Source organism: Emydura macquarii, unplaced genomic scaffold, assembly GCF_026122565.2.
Source record: "Emydura macquarii macquarii isolate MOO-44397 ecotype Brisbane River unplaced genomic scaffold, CSIRO-AGI_Emac_v2 contig_1230, whole genome shotgun sequence".
Lineage (NCBI taxonomy): Eukaryota > Metazoa > Chordata > Testudines > Chelidae > Emydura > Emydura macquarii.
Genome location: NW_027131367.1, coordinates 12325373 through 12342297, shown reverse-complemented (window position 1 = coordinate 12342297; position 16925 = coordinate 12325373). Strand labels below are relative to the sequence as shown.

Sequence of the window (16925 nt, the reverse complement as noted above, 5' to 3'; positions counted from 1 at the left end):
CTGGACTTGGAGAGCTCAAAGAAAGAGCAAACTGGGTTATGGTTTGTAATCCACGTGTGTTCCCCTGGACGTGGGTTACAACAAGTCATTTATACTGTAATGACATTTCCGAACCATGCAACTAAATTAGCAGAGCCAAACACTCACAGAGAAAAAGGGACCAGCCAAGTTCTGGAACCAAATCTGGAGCCAGGCCTGGATTTTGAACACCCCAAAGTTTGATCTGGCCCAGCCGGATGGAACGAGAGAGTTTCCTAAACTGGGAGGCAGCATGGTCTGGTGGACAGGGCACTTGACCAGGAGTTAGTTCTATTCCTAGCCATGCCACTGACTGGCAAGTCACCACCCGTCTCTGTCTTGTTGTCCCCCATCGTATCTAAAGGATAACAATGCCAGCCCGTGGCTGCACAGCACTTGGCTGTCTGTGGATTCAGGAAAACACCACGTGTGTGTTTATTTTAACTATAAACCCGAAACAACCAGTTCAGGCCGAGCTTCACCCACACAGCTCCCTGCAGGACAAAGTGACAACACTCCCAGTCAACGGGACACCAGACAAAAGCACAGCTACTCAGGACTGGACATCCTCGCTGAGGGAGCATAACTTAATGGCAAGACACTGTTAATCATCTCCCAGCAACCTCTGGGAGATCATTAACCCCTTGTGGGTGTCAGATACACCGTGTCACCCATCAGAGCGCTGGGAAATCTGGTTTTGTCTCATTTCCAAAGCATTCAGACATGGTGGGTTCCAAAGGTTGGCACAGACTTGAATGGAAGGCCAGGTCAACACTAGAAATGGTTGCAGGTGTAACAATGTTGGCTAAGGTGTGATCTGTGTGTTCCATTTCTATACTGGCAAAAGCCCTAGTGTAGATGCAGTTATACCGACACTAGCTGGTGTAGCTTATTTTGCTCTCCAAACTCGCTATTCTGTCAAAAGCAAATTTTTGCAGATATAAGCTGTGTCTCCACTAAGAGGATTGCTGGCACTAACAAACCTTTTCTAGCATAGGCCTGGCCTTACTGAGCTCTCAGTGCACTAAGGAGATACAGAAGGAAGGACAGGAACAGAGAAGGAGAAAGAGAAAGGAAAAAAATCCAGCGGAAAAAATAGGATGTGAAAAGCAGGAGGTTGAAACACAAATACAGAGAATGGAAAAGAAGTAGAAAGGGGAACAGACCAACGAATCAATAAATATAGCACACACAGCGAATACAGGACACTGAGGCAGGAAACGATCTTCCTGTCACATGAACATTTTCAAGATATTAGTCCAAATTGGAAGTTTCAAAAATTTCCATGAACCGAAAATCCATCAAAAAAAAAAAAAAATTTGAAGCATTTTATTTTGAAAATTTCAAAATGCTTCATTTTGAATTTGACCTTTATTCTCTTTAACCTTTTTTTCAGTCTAAATTTACTAACATTTCAAAATGAAAATTGTATCTGCTCAAAAAACCAAAACTTTTGTTTTGAAAACTTTGAAATGGGATGTTTAGACAATTTCAAAAGTTTTTTCCCCAATAATTTTAGGAGTCAGGAGAATTGTTCGAACCTAATCCTGTTTCACAAATAGTGTTAGTTTACATGAATCTGCATTTTTCATTGAAAAAACAGTTCATGGAAAAATTTCCGACTCTTTCTACAAGTCACCTATTTGTGTCAGACCCCAGAGGGGCAAAGTACATGGATTAGCTCTGGAGGGAAATGATCCCTCCTGTCTATCTTAGCATCCTACCAAAAATCAAACAGAGCCAGAGGCTTTTAGCATACAGATTATCAAACAGCTATAAGCCCTCCCTCTTCTTTTACAATGTCCACCAACCTGTCAGCACAACCCCTTGGTATAGAGGCAGGTGGGTCCACAAGCACCAGAGAATAAGAGACAGAGGGATGGATGCTAAACTCTTACCAGGGGGAACCAAGTGCTGGCTGGCGTTGCAATGTGGGCGGAGGATCTGGAACCGGACCAGAACAGGCTTCTTTGTCTCTTGTATCCCGAAGTCTACGGAGACCAGAGTACCAGCGTGGCTGAACCAGAGGCCTGGAAAGAGCATCAACTACAAGACACAAGACCAGGAAATAAACATGTGAAGGAGGGAGATGCAAGAAAGGAACAGGCAGGAGAGGATGGGGATGAGGTGGTAACGGAGGGACCTGTGCTGTTGTGATATGATGTTCCTGTGTAGTTCACACAAGCTTCCTAAAGATCAGCGCTTTAGCCAAAGTGTGGCCACAGTTATCTGGTTTGGAAATATGGAATCAGGTTCTCATGGACATTTCCCATGTCTTCTGGGCCATAAACATTGAGAGAACAGCCTCATCTGACATTCTGGTGCGCTGGGTTGGTTTGTGTTCTGTTCCCATGGGTTTGCCCGTTCCCAAAGGAAACTCAGCAAGGTACATAGACTAGAGAGGGAAGGGAGAAGAGGTCTTGTACGGACCCATCCAGTAGTCACATACACAAGCCGGCTGGCTCTGCTTGGACACTACCTCGATGCTGTCAGGCCCCAGGAGAAGAGGCAGCTGCTCAGTGCTGACGTTCTTCACCTCATAGACTCCGCTGAACACTGGCACGCCCGTCAGTAGCAAGTCTGGGTTGGGCAGGGTGGCTGCAAACACAAAGCACGTGGATAGTCACCCACCTCACTGCTTAAAGCCCAGTCAGGCCCTACCGCAGGCTTGCATCACTGATGAAGTGGTAGCTTCTAGGGCAGCTACCTGGCAGCCCCGGGGCCTGGACTCAGCAAATCCCTAAGCATGTGCTTAAGCTGATTTGGAGCCTTGATCTGTTGGTAGAGACAAGGCTGGTGAAATGAGGGACTGGAAGGAACAGGCGTGCGGAGGGAATAACAGGACCCATGTGCATGGGCTGAACAAACACAGAAATACCCATGACCCCAGCATACACCCACCAGCAGAGTAAACGGGAGTCTGCCAGGGTCCAGGGTAGAGCACTACAAAGAGTCACCTTTCAGAGGCTAACCACGGAGAAGAAGGGTGGCCTTGTGGTTAAGGGACTGGCCTCGGGGTTCTGTTCCCAGCTCCTCTCCAGACTCCCTGGGTGACCCTTGGGCAAGCCACTTAATCCCACTCTGCCTCAGCTCCCCCTCTGTAGAACAGGGATAACAACACTCCCTTCCTCCCACCCTTTGTCTGTCCTGTAAGCTCTTTGGGGCAAGGGCTGTCTCTTGCTGACTGTCTGTACAGCACCTAGCACAATGGGACCCCAACCTTCACTGGGGGTTGGGAGGACAGTCAGCACCTCACAGCATGGGGACCATGGTTTGGAAGAGCTTTGGGGTCCTCCAGGATGAAGGAGCAGTATAAAGCGATATTGTGACACTGGCAGCCCCTCTTAGCACTTGTCTCCTCCTGGGGCTGAGGGGAGAGGACTCTTTACTCCTATTGGCAATGGGTCGGAGATCAGCAGCAGCGTAATCTCCCAGTCCAGTCAGTAAATATCTTCCCACCCCCAGGTGCCAGCAGGACGTATGGTACCTCCAGCTCTCCTCTCGCAGAGGAACGAGGACTTTGCAGAGCACCGGCTACTGCTCCAGACCCCTTCTGAGTCGAGGAGGTGCATCTGGACACAGCTCTCCTTCCCCTCGGGCCTGCCGAAGGGGCTCCAGTTCTGGAAAGAGTCCACAAGGCTCCCATCGACCCAGCGCAAGGAACCCAAGGAGCTGAGCCCAATCCAAACCACACCAGCACTGCCAGGGAGAAAGACAGAAAGAGAAACAGCATCAGCAGATCAATACAGAATGCAGGGAGTGGCTGGGAAAGTGAGCAGGGCTTGGGACAGGTGTGTGGGAGGGGGTTAGTGCCTCTGACCCCAATCAGCAGAGGAAAAGCACCCCCCCAAACCAACACTGAGGAAAAGGTCTTACATATCAGACAGGATGGCCATGCTTCTATCTCCGTCAGGGCTACCCCAAAAACCACAGATTCCCATTTCCTAGAGGCTCCTCTGCACTAGAAATGGCTCCCAATGCAGCCTGCACGAGTGTGAATGAACCAGTGCACACTGTAAAAGCCCGAGCCCTCTTGTTTCGGGCCCACCACATCCACTTGCAGGGCTCTCTAAAGCCATGGCCGGGCTATCGATCCTCCACCTATCCCCCAATTTCCAGCACAGCTGCCTAAAGGTTCCCTGAAGCCTGTGTGGAAGGTTCGATTCCCAGGGGTGCTGAGCACTTGCCGCTTCCAGTGATTTTAAATGGACTTGTGGGCACTTGGCACTTCCGAAAATCCAGCCCATCATGACTATGGCTCAGAACAGCTATTGCACGTGTGCTGGTGCCTGCTTGGAATGGATCGATCCTATGCAGGGATCCACACATGCTTTTTAAGGGTGTGAGCTACGTCCAGCTATGTCCTCACACAACGGCACATGGACTGCCTAGTGAAAGGCTGTTATTGCTGCACACATTGCCTGACTGCCTCTAGGCCTGGTACATCACAGTGAGCAACACTACCATTCAGCAGTGGGGTTAGAGGAGATAAGGACCTTGACTGTACTGTTGCCATGATGCCCCTACAACAATAACCTGTGCCATTGTGACAATGGGGCTGGAGCGTGATACGCACCCAGAGAAAGTCTCCTGCAGGAAGTTCTGCACCTCTTGAGTTCTTACAATTGCCAGATCTCCACCTGGGGTCCCCTGGCAGAGCCTTCTTGCATCCAGCCAGGTCTCCTTGGCGTGGCTGAGCCAGTAGCAGTTCAGATTCTGCAAATGGATCCGTCCACCTTGCGGGCAAGAGGATTCATCTGCAGATTAAAAACAACAGCTGAGAAGGGTCCCCGTGCCGCCAGAACGTCCATCATAAACCTTTCCAGGCTCAGTCTGACAAAGCACTCGTGGCAGAAGGCGAGTCACATGCTAGAGAGCCCAGCACTGTCAGATCTCCAGATCTCAGGCTGACGTAGATAGAGGAGACACACCTTGGCACAGCCACATAGACTAAATAAGGTTACCAGGGGTTTTGGGAGTGCATTCCTGCAGGTCCTTATTCCTCTCGGGGACACTTGGCTGGTGTTGTGTGTCGGGATATAGTAACTAATCTATCACCACCCCACCTCTTGGTTTCTCTCCCCAGCACTATGACCTAGTACCACATCGCTGTCTCTGGTGTAACATATGGGAAGAAGAGCTCCTCACCGTGGTACGAGCCTCTTCCATTCCCAACAATGCCCCCACGGCACAGGCAGCAACACGCCCTGAAGGAGCGTAGTGAGGATACCCCCCAGCTCCCTTCCCTTCAACACCCCCTCAGCTCTAGTTGTCTCAGTGCTGAGGTAGAAGGATCAAGAAGGGCCAGCGTTGAGAACACCTGGGCTCTCCCTCTCTCTCAGCACACCAGAAGCAGATGGAAGCCTGAGATGACAAACCTACTCGCCTCATGGAGGAAGCAAAGGAATTGCAAACAGCAGCTCCAGAGGGACTGTTCAGTGTGATACAGGAACAGAAACCCAGAGCCTCACCTGGAGGTGCTGCCATCCAGTTGGCCCTCAGGAGAAAAGAGAAGGAACAGGAAGTAAGAGAACCTTGTTCTATAAGAAGTGGTCCTCCCTAGCATAGGAGATGGGAACTTTTGTGGCATAGAAAATCCTGGATTTAGGAGGAAGGAAAAATAAATGATTCTGTGTTACCATCGACTTAGCATCTTTCACCCTGAAGGATCCGAAGGCACTTTACAGACCTCAGATACAGGAATCATTTCACCCAGCACTGAAATGCAGCCACCTCTGGGGTGGAACATGGCCTCTGCTTAAAAGCACACAGAAGTAATTTAGGCAGGAAAGCTAGAATACCATAGCCAATGGAAGCTGCCTGGCGAAGGTCATCGCATGAGCAGAAATCTAGGCCAAGACACTAGGGCTTTAAATGGCCACATGTGGTCAGTATTAGGTTTCATTACAGAAGAACCCTCGAATGTGGGGGCAATGGGGTGAAATGGAAACAGGTAGTAACCCAAAGAGAAATCCTGTGTTCAGGCTTTGAAAGGCGCAAACTGCTCTCTCTCTTCCTTTCCCTCCTATTTCTTGTCTGTCTGTGCAATTCTCCCACTTCCTCTGCTTTTTAACTTTTTCTGCTGTTTAAAAACCCCAGAACTCATCTCCCATTTGCTGATGCCTCAAGCCCAAACTCCAGGCTGCGTTTGTCATGCCCAGAGACCAAAGCCCTTTGTTCTCCTGTCCAAAGAACGTGTTTAACCCAGGGAGAGCCACAACAAGCAGGGCTGGGGAAAAAATGGAAGTTGTTTTTTACAGCGCTTCAGCAGCTGCATTATAAGGGGTATGAAGTGACGAGTCTGTTATTACCCCAATGTCTGGAACCTAAGCAACGGCTGGCAGGCCCAACAGCGGCATCGCTGGCCATCTAAGCCCTAACATCCCTCTGATGAGAACACTTACAAGATAATGAGAAAAATCCAATCAAATCAAGGAAACCATCACAGTATCCAGCGTGGTTGCCAGGAAGCCAGTGAGCACCCTGCCTGGCATTCCTGGGTCTCCTGGCAACAACCAAAATGCTCCTTCCACAGGAAGCCAGAAAATCCATTGCCATGGCAACCCTAAACAAAGTTTGATCTGTTCCGGACCCCCATCAATCCCTCCAGCTACAGAGAAACTTCCCCTGGCTCCCCCGGCCCGAGGAGCTGCATTCGCAGGCTTCTGGCCGTGCTTTATCTGGGCCTTTCTGATAGACCAAGCCCTCTTGAAAAGTTTGCTAGAGTTTGGGGGAAACTTGGCTTTGGATTCCCCCCAGATGGTTTCTGCTCCTTGCCTCTCTGACCAAAGGAGTATGGGCTGAATTTGGCCCTAGTCTGTCTCCAGTGAAAGACATCCCAATGGGTCCTGGGCAGGACACAGCAGGAGCTGCACAGCTAGCTCCAGCCCCCTGGGTTCCACTCCACACACACGTTGCCAACCCTTTCCTCTCTGTTTCCTTCCACTCCGGGAAGAAGCCACTGTGATAAGCCACTATGATAAGGGGATTAGATCCTCTTTTCCCTCAAGCATCACTAACCTTCTGCCCTGCTGCCTTAGGGGCCTGACATCAGCATCTGCCATGGAGCTGCAGTCACAAGACATACAAAAGCAGACACACACACTGTAATTGGTCTTGCAAAGCACACAGAGCCAGAGAGCCCAGGGCACTGGAGCATTCAGCATGTCCCACCCCAGAGCCCCCGTCCCAGGGACACTGCAATGTGATGCTCTAGCAGTAAATATGAAGTATGGTGGCCAGGTCTATCAATGATCTGTATAATGGGCTTACACCAATGGTTTGCTCCATAGCCCAGCAGCATGGGCCAGTGGCCAGGACATGACCAAGAACCTAGAGAATGTCTGATAGTCCAGTGCCAAAGGCATGGCCCATCACGAAGGCAAGAGCCCAGTGCATTATCTACAACTGACTGTATGGAGCTGCTCTCCCAGGGGAGAGAGTCATCAGAGGAGCCAGAAAGAAGAGGGGTCAGTGCTCACCCATTACGAGGAAGCCTCAGGCAAGCTGTCCATGGCTTGGGCTGTGTAGCCAGACGTTTGCCAGCTACTACTGAGCTGCCGGGAACAAAGAGCTTAGACCATTTCAAAAAGAGAGGAGGTGGATGATTAAGAAGCCACCTGCAACTGTACTAGCTGAGACTCATTGGCTTTCAGACCCCATACTTCCAAGCATGACCAGATCCCCAGGCGAGGCCTGGCAGAAATTTCCCCCTTCGCAAAGTACAGCACAACGAAGTGCATTGTGAAGGGTTTCTCTCTTCCTGTGAAGCACCCCGTGTCGGCCACTGCTCATGCTGCCTCCTCACACTGACTGTCTCTTACAGGCTGCACACGTGAGATGGCCTCCGGCACGCTGGTTTTACGGAGAAGGGGAATGCAAGGGGCTGAGGTCTGCGACTCTGCAGGGCAGCCTTCGACTACAAGAGACCACATGGCAAAGACATTCTACGCTCTCACATTCCCCTTTCCATTTGCTTCAATATGAACCCAACATTTAAGCTTAAACATGCTAGGTGCATCTGCCGGGCATACCAGAGTCACCGCTGTGCTCTACTGCCATCCCAGCCACATAGCAATAGAACCTGCACAACAGAGATTCTGCACCAGCAGGGAAGGAGCTAGAAAGCACACACGGGTCGTCCTTTTCCCCCTCCTCCCCCACCCAGCCCTTCTCCCTCTCCACAGACAAGGCCCCACGTACCAGCAGTCCCTCTGCCCAGCCAGAAGAGAAGCAGCCAGCCCAGCTGCAAGCCCTGGCTCAGCATCCCCCCTGCCATGCGGCTCCGCAGAGTACCACAGTCTCCAAGGAAGGATCCACGCACGGGCCACCGAAATGAGCTGTCTGTCTAGGGTCTCATACCACGCCCATCACCATGGCATCTGAGATCAGGCGATGCTGAGCTGCATTCTCTCGGGGTGTGTGAGTGTGTATGAATTACCCCTTCGATGTTCCCCCCCACGCCCTGAGCCTCTTCTTGCTCTGTGTCTATGCCCCTAGCGCTCTCCCAGTGCCGTAGGCTCTCTCCCCTCGCTGACTTTGCTGTCTTCTGTGGTACACTGATAGCTTTTATAGGGTTTGACTTGGCAACTATTTTTTTTTAAACCTTTTCTTTGTGGCTGCCCCAAGTCTCCCTGGATACGCGACTGCAGCCCTCCCTTCTCTAAAGGGCTCGGTGGAGGGAGCTTTCCTCCCATGGACAGGCAGCTGGTTCTAACCTGATCCTCTTCCCTAACAGCCTCTCCCTGCACAGCAGCCCCCACCGAGTCGCTACCACTGCTTCCCTTCCTCACTGAGACCAGGGCGCTCCCTCAGCCATTCTTCTCCTCTCCTAGCTGTCCCTGTCATTCCTCCTGATGTCTCCTTCCCCCGTCACACAGAGCACAGCATCCCTCCAGGATGCACCTGGCATTTTCCCCGTCTCCTGAGATGGACCTGCTCTGCCACGCCCCCTGCAGGCTGCCATGCTAAGCCCATGGCAGGCTGCCCTGTCCTTGCTTCTACACCCTCCCCAGACTGCCCCGCAGTGCCTTGCACAGTTATTTCCTCCTTTTTCTGGTGCGCCATCCTGGGGAGCAGGGAGGACGGGATCACAACCTGCCATTCTTCCACCAATACCCAGCACTGCCACATGCCACGGCACCCTGGCTAGTTCCCCATCTGGGGGAGGAGCGGGGGGCAGGGGGGGGCAGGGCAAATGATCCAAAATAAACTCCTTGTAATGTCTCACCCAGAGTCTCTTGTCCACTTGGCGTCTTCATCCTCCAGAGGACGGAGAGGTCAGTGCCCTGCTGGGTATGGATCCAGATGTTGATGCTCTCTCCTCTCCCCACTGCTCTGGGGCACTCTAGGCCCACTGGCCCCACAGGCAGGATCACGCTGACAGCAGCTCTGTGTAGCAGGGACCTTCCCCCCGCCTGCACCCTGACTGTCACCACATAGATGCCAGGGAGGCCGTACGTATGTCGTGCTCTCGGGCTGCTGCTGTTGAACTGCTCCCCTCCGTCTCCAAAGTCCCAGACATACAAGGTCCCAGGCAGCAGGGTCTCAGCGGTGAATTCAATCACCTCATGGAGACTGTAATGGGGCCGAGCAGAGAGCGAGGGGCTCACCTGGCGGGGGAGAGAGAGGGGACGAGATGCAGAAATGCACCTTTCAGATTCCCATCCCCCAACATACTGTGAGAGGGCTCTTCTCCGCCTCGCTCACTCCCCCAGCTTCCCTATGCCCCACTGGACAGGGCCTGTCTCCCACCCTTGTCAGGTGGGGGCTCCAGCTAACCCTCTAAACCCCCCTCCAGAGCTCCCTCTAGCCACCTTTCCCTCTATTCTCAGTGAGTGCCGTACACACAGGCTCCAGCTGAAAGCCTCTCCCTGTGCCAGCTGTCGCAGGGCAGGTGCCTGTCCCGACTGGCTGGGAAGAGAAATACTTCAGGTGCCCTCTCCATACTCAGGGTCTGTCTATACAACAAAGGCCGAACATGGACTAGCCTACCCAAGCCAACTGGCCTGGGTGACAACAGCAGGGAAATGGGCACAGCTCAGGTCCCATACAGGTAGCACTCGTCTGGCATAGACCCTGGCTACACACTCAGCTCACGAGCTTCACTGCTATTGTTACCTGTGCCAGCTGGATTCACACTGCTAAGCTCAGGCAGACCAACCCCTTCCCAGTTTTTGCTGTGTAGACACACCTTCCTATGAGACACTGTCCTAAATCCTGGTGCCGTTACCTGGACAGGATACACGGCGTGGACAACTGTTTTATTACACACTTGGCTCCGGATTTCATTGGAGCACACTTGCCCACAGTCCACAGCCCCTTTGCTGCCTAGTGACCCACACAGGCAGCGGTCCTCCAAGTCCAGGGCATAATGAGTGTGCGCCTTTTGAGAGCAGAGTGCATAGCAGGAGGCCTGACTCTGCCTGCCAGGGTGGAGGTCAGAGTAGTGCAGGACTGTGTCTTTCATTGTCTCTGGATCCTTCACACAGGAGATAAAAGCATCCGCTGAAAGGGAAACAGAGGTAGGTGAATCCATGGGGAATCCCATTCCCTTTGAAACTCTAGATAGGCCCAGTCTAAATCCCCAAATCCAAGCCAACCCTGGGACTCGAGGGTGTTAGAACTCTAGAGGAGGGGCTGGACCTGCAGCTCTCTGTTCCCAACGACTGGTTCCCCTTCCTTCAAACTTTCCCTAAAAGTTTCCTTCTGGATTGAAATGTCTCATGCTCCATTTCATGCCAAAAGTGATTTTTTAAATTAAAGTTTCAGCAAAATCTGGCCAGCTGCTCTTTAGTTTATAGCAAATAAATCAGACTTGGTGTCTTGGGAAGAGCAGGGCCTTCGGCGTGTTTCGGAAAGTTAGTTCATCTCTTAGAAACACGCTACAACTGAGCAGGACTTTGGCTTTGTTACTTTCTTAATTCCCTAGAGAATTTTCCTTTTTACGTTTGTAGACTCCATCACAGGGTTAAATCCTAGCTCTATTGCACTCCACAGCAAAACTCCTGTTGATGTAGTTGGAGCCAGGACTTCACCCTACATCTAATAAGCTACCCCTCATCACACAACAATTTGCACATAGACTTGGCTTCCAATACCTAGACTATCTGGAGCTCTCTCGGTTGACTGAGGCCCTGGTGAAGTTTCTGCTCCTTCCGGGTCACTTGTTCTTTCTTTAACCCTGAAGCAGTTTTCTGGTCTTTTTGCTTTCATCTAGTTTCTCTATCCAGTCTAGATCCTGCTGATCTGACCCAGCTTTCCCTATAGATACTCTCCCATTCATCCACCCGTTACTCTTCTCCAGCTCTTCTGTTGGTCTGAATCAGTATCCTTTGTCTGTATCAGTCCACGTCCTAATGTGCTTTGCGCCACAGTCTGACCATCGGTGCTTAGCTCTGGCGGAGAGGTGGTTGCTCTGGGAAAGGGCAGCCTAACCCCACATGGTGAAAATTCCCAGAGTCTTTCCAAAAAGAGAACAAAACAGAGACAGACAAAGCATCCCTAGAACTGGGCTGATGAGAGCCAGAGAGGCGGCATGCTTTGGCAGCATGTGAGTTACACAGCTCTAGATTTTCCCAGGTGAAGTGAGAGAATCCAGAGATACAAGGGGAGGGGAGGGGGGCTGGACGAAGGCAGCTCCCTCACTACCACTGAGCACCAGAGGGGATAGTCAAAACACAGTTTCTATGAGGAATTCCTCCACCCCCCTAAATTCATAACACATGCTTGGGATGCTCCGTCGGGCTCGCAATGGGTGGAGGAGGACACCTCGCAGAGGAGTCGCATGCCCAGAATTCCATCACGAATCTGAGATCTTCCCTTCCCCCCCAGCTCAGCCTCTCCATCAGTGCAGGAGGTGCCGGGGTTCACGCACGCACCACAGGTCAGAGCTGAGAAATCCGCCGTCAGGAGCCGGACGCTGCTGGAGGCTGCTGATTGGAAGCAATGGAGCAGTTCCGCGTCGCTCACCAGTGGGCCCTTCTCTCGCACCCAGGCCACGAGCCAGCGCAAGGAGCAGCTGCACACCAGGCTGTTAGAGCTGAGCTTGCTGTGGGGGGAGAGCAGGGGAAACGGAGGACGCTGAGGAGGGAAGTTGGGCACCTCTAGACCCCTCCCCTCAAAATGGGAAAAAAAACTCATGATAGCAAAACGGGGGGGAGGGTCAGAGGGATACAGGGATGGAGAGAGGAGGAACAGGCCAGGGACAAATGCACCCAAGGCAGGGAGGGAGACAGAAAAAAATGGGGGCAGACAGAGCCCGGTGGAGAGAGGTCTGAGGGAAGGCACTTAACCGTACAGAGACCGCAGACTGCCCAGGTGGCGGAAGGCTCCTTCCTCTATGGTGCGGATACAGTTGTAGCTCAAATCCCTGCCCAGGAGAGAGAAGAGAAGAGACCCAGTTGAGGGAGGGGAATGAGCTCTGGGTAGCTTGGGGATGCTGCGGGAAAGCTCCGGGCTAGCATGTGGGCGTGCAATGGACTGCCGCAGAGCTCAGGAGAAACACGGCGAGGCTCCTGGATGCTGCAGCCCCTCTAGTAGCCAGCAAGCTTTATTAGGAGCTTCTTATTTATTCTCAGCCGCTGGCTAGCGATTGTGCCCAGCCCCAGATGGGCTATTGAGCCTCTGGGCTGAGAAAGTTGCCAGTGGGGAGTCACACCTGCTGGCCTTTCCTTGCCACCAAAAATCAGACAGTGAAACAAGTGAGGCAAGCTGGTGAGGAAGGGGTCGGGGTTTTGACCAGGGAGTTACGTACAGCACCTGGAGGCTGGGGTATCCGGCAAGCTCCTCCGCTCGGACTTTGCTCAGTTGGTTGTGGGACAGGTCACTGCATTGAAAGCAAAGAGTTACCCCGCAAAGAGCACCCAGGCGCAGGCCCTCACAATGCTCCATAGCGACTGGCAGCACGCACTGTTCACAGGAAAGCCCCATACCACACCACCCTCACCAAGTGGCAGCACATGCTAGATTAAGCATCAGATGGGGCATTGGGAGGCTGAGGTCTGATCCCTGCTATGCCACTGATTTGCCATGAGGCCTTGGGCTGGTCATTTAACTTGACTGTGTCTCAGTTTTCTTACTGAAGAAATCTGCCCCGGGCTCCCTGTAACAGCCCCACAGAGACATGGTTGCTGGGACACCTACCCTGGGTTCTCCAAGACTCCAGCTCTGCATTGTAGTCAGATCCAGAAGCCACCCCGTGTGGGGAACCTGAGGCATATACTTAACTATCCTCCAGGCATGTTTCCGCAGGAAAGCCGCTGTCTAAAGTAATTCTGCTCTGAGATCCCAGGCTCCGCCAGACTCGGCATGGATGAGTTAGACAGGGACAGGAACTTGCTTATCATGCCTTAGCTGGTTGTTTTTAATAAAGTCAACATTCCTTGGTAGCAAATATCCACCCCCTGCTGCTGCCCGGGGGGAAGGGGGGGAGACGACGACGACTTTTCCTGCAGAGTCCACAAGGAGAAAGTCTCGGGGGGAGGAAATTTAAGTAAATAAAGCTCATTGTTCAAGTCATCAGGCCCCAGGTCCGTACTTACAGTCCCTGCAAGAGGGCCTTCCAGTGTCTCTCTCTCTCTGTGGGTCCCTGCGGTGGAACCAACCTGGTTCCATTGGGAGGAGGCAGGTGACTGTGCCGTCAGGTTACTGGACCGGCACTGGACCGTACTGGGAGGATGCAGGCTGGCAACATACAGACCTGGATTTCCAACAGGCCGTAGTCCAGTGGGGTAAAACCTGAGATGCTGGTTTGGCCCATTATAAGGAAGAGTCATTTATACAATCCCACCCACTCAGCACTTTGTTTGTGTTTGGATGTAGGGCGTTCAATGCCCCCTCCCTTGGTTATAGGCTGCACTGGAGGGAGATTTAATGGGAAACCCCTAGAGGCAGGAGGGGTGCTCACACTAAGGTCATTCGGTGAGGTGAGGCCAACTCGACTGGGTGGCGAGTAACTTTCTGGCAGAACAATCTCTACACAAGGGTACTGCAGGCTGCCCAGCTGTCACCTGCAGGGTGATGGTAACCAGGGCTACCCAGGAGGCCAGGCCCCAAGTCTACTGCAGCCAGTAGGGATCCAAACAGCCTGATCTGTTGTCCCAGGATACAGCTTTGTGCTTGCAAACTGTGGGTGATCAGGCCTCGTTGCCATGGTGACTGACGGGACCGAGGAGATAAATATTGTTTTATGGGTTTAATTCTGCCAGGCTGACAGAGCCTGAGGAGCCACTGAGTCTGGCGGGCCAGGCTGCAGCTCCTGAGGGACGCCTGCCACAGGCCCTTCTCCCTTGACAGGGCCCCCCAGAAGCCCATACCTTCTCCATGGTAGCCCTCTGCTGAACCAGCCCCTCCCTTCTCTTCAGCCACTGGAGAAAGGAAGTGCCAGATCCTGGTAAGAAGTAAAGAAATGCTCTGTCCTGCTATAGCACCTGTACATCAGGACACTTCAGTGAAGGCTCACAGCCCCTCCCAGGAGGTGGGAAAGTATTTAACTTGCAGGGAAACTGAGGCACAGCGCAGTTAAGTGACTTGCCTAAAGCGAGGCAGTGGCTGAGTGAAGAATAGAACCCAGCTCTCCTGTAGGCCACACTCCCTGCCCTAATTTAAGGAGCACCCTCCCCCCAGTCACCCTGCCTTTGAGGTTCATTGGCCACCTAATCTGCATGAATGGGGGCAGGATCTTTTGGGAGTGGGAACTGACCGAGCCACTCAGACACCCGCCTGTCTGCTGAAAAACGAAATTTGATCTGGAAAGCAGTTTCATTGGCAATGGTGTTAATGAAACCCATGTGCCCAGCTAGCTTGCTGCGGCAGCCCTCGCCCTCCAGCAGGCTGGGTGGTGAACCATGTTCATTGAGAACCGTGATCGAAGCCAACCCACATTGCCCTCCAGTCTGGATCCCAACACCCTCTCCAATCTGCAACGTGTGGGTGTCAGTTGTGCTGCTCCCTTTTAAATTTAAACTGGGATCACCGTGGATGTGGGTGCAATGTCCTGGGGACACTGCCGTCACTTCATCCTACTCCAGCAGCTCAGACTGCCCCTGCTGCCAGTAAAGAATAACCAGTAAATATTAACGCTCTGCTTATATAGCACTTTCCCTTCCCACAATCTTAACGTGCTTTATAAAGGGGGAAGGGAAAAGCGTCATTATTCCTGTTTTACAGCTACGGCAGCTGAGGCATAGAGGAGTTGTGATTTGCTCAAGGTCACGCTGAGTCAGTAGAAGGGATGGACTACAACCTAGGTTTCCAGAGTCCCAGTCCCATGCTCTAACCACTAGACCACAGTGCCTGGGAAGGCATCCCTGGGTCAAGTGCTGAGATCCTGGTGCAGGCATGTGTGCATGAGGCGGACAGGTCTCCAAAGAGATTCCTTGTGCACTGCAGTAATTCTCAAAACTCCTCTGGAGGGGGCAGGGGGCGTGTCTCAGAATGCAGCATCTGCTGGAGTGGGAGGAGGGATAGATGCTGGTGAAGCTTCAGGAGAAGTGTCTAAAGCATGGCTGCCTATCTCCCTGAGAGCCTGCAGGCCCTTTTCCCAGAGTTCAGAGGCCAAAGGGAGCCAGCGGAGGAGTGCACATTCCTTGGCAGGCTCTCAGGAGCAGCTGGGCAGAGCCCTGGGATTTCATTAACATTCCATCAAGGCAGCCGCCCCCGGGGCCAGGCACTCCCTGCTTTGTGGGGCCAGCACGGCAGAGCACCTGTAAACACACTGCCCTCCTCTCCCTGCCATGGGCTGTTCCTCCCCTCCCAAGAGGGCAGGCTGGATTCACAGCCCCTCCAAAAGCAGCACCCCTTCCACGCTGGAGGCTTGCAGGCAGGGACCCGTGGCAGCAAGGTACTCACAGGAGCGTCACTCTCCGTGAACAGGGCTCTCCTAGAGGAACCTCTGCCAGCCCCGCTCCAGAGCAGTTCACCGCCATGGACGTGCAGAGACAGCTGGCTAGGCACGGAGTGGCTTCTTCCAACGCTGGGGTCTGTTCGCTCCTCTTGCGGCACCTGGCTCTGGGTGCTGTGGACATCCTCTTCCCACCTCCAAACCCCTCCGCTCCTGCCCCTTCTGAGGCCAGGGTCCTTGCCCCTTCCTTGTTGTAGGCTAAACCCCTGTCTTTGCCTGTTCCTGAACCTGCCCTGCACCTTCCGGTGCCCCATGGCTTCGGTGGTGCTGCCTTCAGCCCCACCATTACTGGTTTTACTGGTGCAGCCCCTTCAGGTTTGGACCCTGTGCTGAGGCTGCACAGCAACAGCAACCCCCAGAGGAGAGCAGTGGAACTGCTTGCACCCCCAGGGGCACACGGACACCCCTGCTTTGCCCAGGAAGGGCAGAGAGCTGTGGCCTCCATGACCAGCCTGAGAGGCCAGTCGCTAAAGCAAAGTTATTGGTTCTCCCTTTGCAAACAGGCCCATCTTTACCGCTCTGGCATTAAAGTGACAGCAGCAGGTCAACCAACCAACAGCCTTCTGCTGTTTTTACAAACCAAACATTGCAGCCCTGGGCTCAGAAATGACACCAAGGAGATGACTGTTTTTTGGACCCCAGAGAAAAGAAAAAAAAAAGGGGGGCGGGGACAACATTTCTCTCCGCCTTGCTAACCTGAGGTGTTAGATGAAATATAGAGGAGGAAATTGGGGTTGTTTATATATAAATTCATAAACTGGCAGCTCCCCGGCAGCTAGTTCATTACAGACCATGGTGGCATCTTGTATGGTGGTAGAGCCGAGCGATCCCAAGTATCGAGGCCCCTGGTGCTGGGTGATGTACGTTCATATGTTCAAAAAAGTCCCTTCATAGAGAGTTCATCACCTAAGAATAAGACAAGACACAGCAAAAAGCAGCACGGCAAGGTCACAGGAAGATGATTCTGAGCAGTGTGAAGTGCCTCAGTCAGGTAAGGCTTGCCACC

General features: G+C 52.7%; 1 protein-coding gene across 1 annotated transcript in view; it reads right to left on the bottom strand.

Moving 5' to 3' along the window:
- LOC137152677 (polycystin-1-like) overlaps nucleotides 1–16364 on the bottom strand; it is a 57247-nt gene extending 40883 nt beyond the window's left edge. The window contains 10 exon segments of the mRNA XM_067547500.1: nucleotides 1917–2064; nucleotides 2498–2616; nucleotides 3506–3717; nucleotides 4595–4775; nucleotides 9248–9629; nucleotides 10250–10524; nucleotides 11898–12067; nucleotides 12317–12388; nucleotides 12773–12844; nucleotides 15868–16364. Of these exon segments, the coding sequence (XP_067403601.1) occupies nucleotides 1917–2064; nucleotides 2498–2616; nucleotides 3506–3717; nucleotides 4595–4775; nucleotides 9248–9629; nucleotides 10250–10524; nucleotides 11898–12067; nucleotides 12317–12388; nucleotides 12773–12844; nucleotides 15868–16364 (2128 nt within the window).
- Between the last annotated feature and the right edge of the window lie 561 nt (nucleotides 16365–16925).